Source organism: Lepidochelys kempii, chromosome 1 (assembly GCF_965140265.1).
Source record: "Lepidochelys kempii isolate rLepKem1 chromosome 1, rLepKem1.hap2, whole genome shotgun sequence".
Classification (NCBI taxonomy): domain Eukaryota; kingdom Metazoa; phylum Chordata; order Testudines; family Cheloniidae; genus Lepidochelys; species Lepidochelys kempii.
Window position 1 is genome coordinate 5,010,344 of NC_133256.1, and position 7,781 is coordinate 5,018,124.

At 46.8% G+C, this 7,781-nt stretch overlaps 1 protein-coding gene across 1 annotated transcript; it reads left to right on the plus strand.

Moving 5' to 3' along the window:
* Positions 1-542: 542 nt before the first annotated feature.
* On the plus strand, positions 543-1,478 carry LOC140895695 (olfactory receptor 51G2-like). Its single transcript, XM_073306090.1, has one exon. It carries the CDS (start codon positions 543-545, stop codon positions 1,476-1,478), a length of 936 nt encoding a protein of 311 aa, XP_073162191.1.
* Positions 1,479-7,781: the final 6,303 nt, after the last annotated feature.

Sequence of the window (7,781 nt, forward strand, 5' to 3'; positions counted from 1 at the left end):
AACTGTAAAATTGCAAAGTGCCCAATTAGACTGCGGAACTCCCAACCACAAGATAGCAATGGCCCAAGAGCTTAACAGGTTTCAAAGAGGGACTGGATGTTTATATGGGTAAACAGAAATTCCAACTACAGTAGTGAGGACTTAACAAAAAAGCTCTTAGAAGGGCTCTAAACCCGCCTAATTTGTACTACAATATATGTCTAATTAGTGGGTCTTGGGGAGAAACTTTCCTTGGGAGCAGGTTATCTCACAACTACCTATTTCAGGGCTTCTTTCACCTTCTTCTGAACCATCTGGTATTGAGCATTGAATACGAGCCTAGATGGACTACAGGTCTGATCTAGTCTGGCAATACCTACGTTCCTATCGATGGTGTAAATCCAAGACCATGATTTAGGTAATCTTCCTTGAGCTCCTAGGAATCTCTAAACTTGCACTGAGATCAGAACCATGTCTCATTAAATATCATCTACTCTCATGCGTTTTTTTTTTTGCCTTTCAGGAAGGATATTTCAAAACTCCTTGGACCTCTCCAGTATATTATGTCAGCTGTCAATGACACCAAATTCATGTCTGCAGTGTTTCTTCTCACTGGGATACCTGGGCAGGAAGACGTCCATCTCTGGATCTCTATCCCCTTCTGCTTAGTGTATGTTATTTCAATTGTAGGAAATTCAGTCATTCTGTTCATTATAAAAACAGATCAAAGCCTCCATGAGCCCATGTACATTTTCCTTTCCATGTTGGCCATCACAGACCTTGCCTTATCCATATCCACCATGCCTACAACCCTGGGTATATTCTTGTTTAACTCTAGGGAGATCAGTCTGGATGCTTGTTTTGCCCAGCTGTTCTTCATTCACTCACTTTCTTTCATTGAATCATCGGTACTCCTTCTGATGGCCTTTGATCGAATTGTTGCTATCTGTTACCCACTGAGATATGCTTCTATCTTAACCCTGCCAAGAATTGGAAAGATGGGACTGGTGTTTGTGCTAAGAGGAGTGGCTGTTATATTCCCACTCCCCTTTCTCCTTAAACAGTTCCTATACTGTCGAGCCAATGTCCTCTCTCATTGCTACTGTCTGCACCAAGAGGTCATGAAGATGGCTTGTTCGGACATCACAGTCAACTACATCTATGGCTTTTTTCTTACAGTCTCCATGGTGGGGTTGGATTCACTGTTCATCTTCCTCTCATATGTGATGATCCTCAAAACAGTGCTGAAAGTCGCATCCCGTGCGGAGTGCCTTAGGGCCTTGAACACATGTGTCTCCCATCTCTGTGCTGTCCTACTCTTCTACACTCCAGAGATTGGTTTGGCTGTGATACACAGATTTGAGGAGAGCTCTCCTCCATTGCTCAAGGTTCTCCTGGGCTACATCTCTCTGTTTGTCCCACCACTTATGAACCCAATTGTGTACAGCGTGAAAAGCAAACAGCTTCGTGCTAGGATAATCAGGGTGTTTGTCAAGTGAAGGGAAAGTTCATCACTTGGCTCCAGGGCCAGTGACATTGGAGATGAAAAACACGGGCCACGGCCACCTATTCTATTCAGGACCTTACGTCCGAGATGACAAGATCTACTGAACTCCACTCTGTAAAGAGAGGTTCAGATTGGGCATAAGGCCTGGAAGAATGGGAGAGGGGCTGGTGAGGGAGGCTAGCAGACTGGGGAAAGGAGACCAAGGCAGGTAGCAGCGTTTACAATCTGTCTGTGTTCATGGAGAGCCAGGGGACCAGTGTGATGTTTGCTCATAAAGAGCCGTATCGGTGGCTGCTCCAACCTCAGAATTCCTCTTGAAGGAGTCAGTAAAGAGAAGGGACGTGGAGGTTGTTCCCCACTGTACCTGGCCTGTCCCTGTCCCGTCTCTGGTTAAACACCCATGAGCCAGGGAAAAAGCTGAGGAATGTTCTGCAGTTCCAGTCCTCGCCTTTCCTGAGTGCTCTGGGTACCGCGTGATCCAACAGCTGAGTTCAGGGGCTATTCAAGTGACACAGTCACCCCCCTTTCTCTCTGCCCTCAGCCAGGTGCATGTGTCTGAGTCGTGTCAGAGACATGGTTAAAGCAGGAGCCCCAGGAGCAATCAGTTAGGCAGCTCCTCTCCCATTGATGACAGCGCACTGCACACCTGATGATCCACCCCCATCTGACTGTAATGCAAAATATATTGAATGAACAGAATAGGTAATGCTGGTGAGGGAGCTGCACTATTTGTGAAAGAAAGTGGACCATCAAATGAAGGAAAAATCTTCAATGAAGCAAACTGTATCATAGAATCTCTATGAGTGGAAATCCCATGCTCTAATGTTAAGAATACAGTGGTAGGGATATATTACTGACCACCTACCCAGGATGGTGATAGTGACTGTGAAATGCTCAGGGCAATTAGAGAGGCTATTAAAATTTTAAAAAATCATTAATGATAATAATAGGGGATTTCAGCTGTCCCCATACTGACTGGGTACATGTCACTTCAGGACAGGATGCCGAGATAAAGTTTCTTGACACCATAACTGACTGCTTCTTAGAGCAGCTAGTCCGGGAACCCACAAGATGTTGTGAAGGCCAAGTCTACAACAGGGTTAAAAAAAAATAGATAAATTCACGGAGGAAAGGCCCCTCAAAGGCTACTAGCCAGGATAGGCAGGGTTGGTGTTCATAGCCTTTGTTTGCCAGAAGCTTGGAATGGGTAACAGGGGTGGAACACCTGATGTTTGCCTGTTCTGTTCATTCCTTCTGGGGCACCTGGCACTGGCCACTGTCTGAAGACAGGATATTGTGTTCGATGGACCTTTGGTCTGACCCAGAATGGCCTCCATAGAGCTGGATAATAGCCCTAACCTGCCTCACAGAGTTGGTGAGAGGATAAATACATTCAAAAAGTTATGTGTGAATGTGGATCTGACACACAAGAGACCTTGCAAGAGACTCAGACCCAGATTCCCTCCCTGGCCCCTCTGTTTGTGCAGCCCTAGCAATGCAAAGGGGTGAAAATGGTACTCAGCTCCCGCACAGAAGCACGGCTGGCTCCTATCCCAGCCCAGCCCATTCACTGTAGGCTGACCACCTTCTCCAAAGGAAAAAGCGGGACACATGCAGAAGCCCCACCCCCTCTGTGACCCCCAACTATGCCCCTCTATTTCTCACTTGACGACCCTCTCTCTGCCCTGTCCCTTCCCCCAACACCCCACTCCTGCCACTCCTCATTACCTGAGGCATCTGGCTGGGAGAAAACTGTCTGAGCACAAAGATCAGCTTCATGTAACCTGTAACATGGCCATGGCTCAGAGCTATGGTGACTGGGCCCATGCTCACAGAGGTTTCAGCAAAGGCTGCTTCCACAAGAAAGGGGCAAACAGAGGGGAAGATGCTCTTAGGGACACTGGGAAACTAGGCTGGGTACCAGGAGCTCCTTGGCATCCGAAAAGAATGTAAGTTGGGCCAGTTCTGTTCCTGTATCTCCAGAGCAAACCTGTCTAACTTAACAGGCAGCTCTCATGTGACTACATTCATCTATCTCATGTATCACTGCAAGCTATTTTTAACCACTTTTCCTAATGCTTTTTTCTGCTTGCTAATAAACCTATTTGTTTTAAGGAGGCTGGGGTGACTGTATCGCGCTGGTCACAAGCACCCGAATGGAAGAAACTGAGGAGTGCAGTCAGACTTGCGTGGTGAGAAGCATTTAGCATAGAAGGGGTATTGTTCCCACTTCAAAGAGTGGAACAACATGAGATTCCCCTAAAGAAGGGAGGGGAAAGTGACCATATATCTTTGTTTTACTGTGACAATATCAGTTCTTCTTGGTGAGCGTCTATCCTTGAGTGCCTTTGAATATTCAGAATAGCAGCGTGTTCAGCTTGCAGCCAAGATAAAGATCCACTCAAGACAATGATTCATAGAGTCAAAATATTAAAGGCCAGAAGGAGCGAATAGATTAGATTAGAGGTATAGAACAGCTTCCGTATGAGGATAGATTAATAAGACTGGGACTTTTCAACTTGGAAAAGAGGCAACAAAGGGGGGGGGGGGATATGATAGAGGTCCACAAAATCATGAGTGGTATAGAGAAAGTAAATAATGAAAAGTTATTTACTTGTTCCCGTTATATAAGAACTAGGGGCCACCTAATGAAATTAATAGGTAGCAGGTTTAAAACAAACACAAGAAAGTATTTTTTTCATGCAACACACTGTCAACCTCTGAACCTCCTTGCAAGAGGGTGTTGTGAAGGCCAATACTATAACAGGTTCAAAAGGAAGCTAGATAGATTCATGAAAGTTAGGTCCATCAATGGTTATTAACCGCGATGGGCAGGTGTCCCTAGCCTAAGTTTGCCAGAAGCTGGGATTGGGTGACAGGGCATGGATCACTTGATGATAACCTGTCTGTTCATTCCCTTTGGGGAACCTGCCATTGGCCACTGTCAGAGGACAGGATACTGGGCTTGATGGATGTTTGGTCTGACTCACTATGGCCATTCTTATGTTCTTCAACTCATGCTGCAAAAACTGGTAGATGCCAGTTATGTGAATTGAAAAAAAATCTCCCCTTTACTGGAGGAATCTAGGGGGGAAGGATGTAAAACATATATTCCAGGCAAAGTTCACTCTTTGCCAATAAGTATGAAATTGCATTTGGATCATGGGAAAACAGAATCAAATGTCAAAGCTCAAATACAATCTAAAGCATAAGAATAAGGAAAAATATAAAGCCAGTAAACTAATTAAGGTTTTGGATAACGTCAAAGTTATTCATACATATTTTAAAGTAGAGGTAAAGGCAATGACAGTGGGGGAGAGGGGGAACCACGATTCATAGAACTCCGTGGAATCTCCAGAATTACAGAAAGGCCCTGCTAGTCATCTCACTGCCACACCTATGCCAGGGTTATTAATCAACCAAGTACAATTCATGCGTAAATTTGTTTTACGCTTTTTATTTACCAGCATGTTTTGAGTAATGTGTCTGGGGAAAATCTCAGCTCTGTGTTCAAAGGCTGTTGCATATCTTTCCCGGTGTACAGACACCTGTGCAGTGCAAGAGAGTATAATTCTGGGTTAATACACCAGCAAGGGCGCAAGGCAGGGGAGCTGGGAAATTGGCTGTTGTCTTCTGCCTGTGTGCGATTGGCTTTGGTAAAGCACTCAGGCATCTTAATTGGGTGTGTGGCACCACCTACTGTCGTGTTGGGTGATAACAGGGCCTGGAGAGGCTGGCTGTGTCACCAGCAAAGCAGAGTCGGATTGGCCAACTCAGCTTCCTGGGTTCATCAGTAATCTCCATTGAGTGCACGGAGATTACAAATGAACCCAGGAAACTGAGTAGCACATTCTGCCTCCTCAGCCACACTGGAACTGACATGGCACATAAAAATAAGCAAAAATTTCCCTGTGCACACCCCACAACTGGTGTCCGGAGGTCACAGCTGCACCAGGGGAGGCTTAGCCTGTCCTGGCATTTTATATCCACCACCTCTGGTTCCCAATATTCAGCTAGCTTTTCTTTTGACTACCTCTGCACATTGAGAAGATGTTGTCAGAGAAGTTTGTTGTAAAAACTCTGTGATGGGTTGTCCCCCCTGGGGTGCAATCTGGGAGCCGATGGAACTGTTGAGCCCCCTTATCCAGGCAGCTGGGCTGGCCTCTCTCACACTGCTCTGCTGGCTTCTCCAGGCAACGCTGTTACCCAACGCGAGAGCAGGTGATGCCACACACCCAACTAAGCTACCTGAGTGTTTTATTCCAAAACCACTCAAGGACAAACAGGAGACAACAGCCAATTTCCCAGCTCCCCAGCCTTGCACCCTTGGTGGAGCGTACACCCAGATTCATACCATCTTGCACCGCACATAGATCTGCACAATGCAAGCTCATTAATAGAGGTCACCTTCCACTCAATGTGGAATAGATAGGCTGTGACTTTTGTTTACGGAACTGAGCTTATGGATTCCCAAGAGAAATTGGAGACTTTCCATCTGCCTCTCCCTCACAACATAATGAAGGTTGCACTGACGGAGTCTATGGCTGCACTCTGGGTATAGAAAGTTCAAAACCTCCTGACCAGTCTAGGGCTGGGGTATTGTGTCCATCCGCTACTCTAACCAGGCTCCCCATCTCTGTGCAGCCCACTCCACCCTGTACAATGCTCCTTCAGCAGTTCCTGGGGGCAGTGGCTACTGTGATAGGACCAGGTCACACATCTCTGATGAACCTGTGCTATCCAGGAGCTGGAGACGGTCCTAGAGCAGTTGTGGAGGCCCAGAGATTGTGGGGAGGTGGCCTAGCTACCAGTGGTCACTGAAATCTGTGTATAACTTTGGGTCCCCCTGGATCCTGGGGCCTCCTGTTATGCCTCAGGGAGAATTGCAGGACTGGAAGGGACCTCAAGAGGTCATCAAGTCCAGACTCCTGTGCTCATGGAAAATCTAAGTATTATCAAGACCATTCCTGACATGTGTTTGTCTAACCTGCTCTTAAAAATTACACTGATGGAGATTCCACAACCTCCCTGGGCAATTTATTCCAGCACTTAACCACCCTAACGGAGAGGAAGTTTATATCCTACTGGAAGGATGCAAGGAAATTCCAAGTATGCAGCCTTGTAGACTCTCCCTTTCCGAGCTTGCACCCTGGGTGTGTAATGCAGGAAAGGGGACTGCCGGGGAGAAATCTGATCCTCTATTAAGTATCAGTATTATTACTATTATTTATTTCAGCAAGATCACAGCTGTGACAGCATCATCATTACCGCTCAGCTGCCCCCGAGGGACTAATCCGAACAATAGGAACAGTGATGAGAAGCCCAGTTTCCAGGAATAGAGCCTGCAGCAGGGCTGGAGCTGCAGTCCAGTTGGGTAGGATCACCGCAAATCCCCTGTGATTTGGCCTCCTGCGCTTTGCCATTGGCCGTGATGGGGGTTACAGCTGGTGCACACTGAGCCAAGCAGCTGAGGATCCCTGATGGCCAAGTGACCCCCCAAGGGAATATGCAAGCACGCTTCATAAAGACAGCTGCCTCCCTATCTGAACAGAGACTGCCTGCTGCCCATGCTACCTCTCTGATGCCTCCTTGTCCTTTAGGGTGAAGACCTCTGGTGTCAGCGGCTCCCCTTCTAGCAGGAACTGGGTACGTTGGCAGGTTTTGCTACCTTACAAATGCAAAGTGGAGGGGAAAGGCTGCAAGCTGTTTTCATGTGTCGATGTTCTGTGCCGTGTCAGAGGACTCAGCTGGGCTGTTGGGTTGACTCAGTGAAAGGCTGGTAGAACTGGGGAAGTTGGGAACCCCTCCACTACACCTGCCCAAGCTCCTCAAGGGGCTATTGAAGCTACACACAAATCTGACATTCAAAGAGAACTTGAAGTGTTAAAGAACCGCAATATCCCCAATGAGATTTTATCAGTGGGTCCCATTTCTGGAAGTACGGTGGAAGTACCAAAAACTGTTTCTAACACTTATATTCAGGGTCATGCACTCAATAACACTGCAATACCTTTTAAAGACGTCCTAAGAGAACCGAATTGCTGGTCAGTGTTTCAGCAAAGGAGCAAAGAATAGAGCTGAGGTGCAGGATAGGGGAGTGTAATAAGGGTTGTATGTAATTGACACCTATCATCTCTTACATGAGCATGGCTGAAGTAACTTGCACACTCAACTGGATATAAGTGCAAACCTAGTGTTTGCACTATTCACCTTGTGACGCCAACCCCTCCCCTGCCCGTCTGACTATGTTTGCTTGTAACTTGCCAAATACCTACCGACACTTGCATGGGGAGAG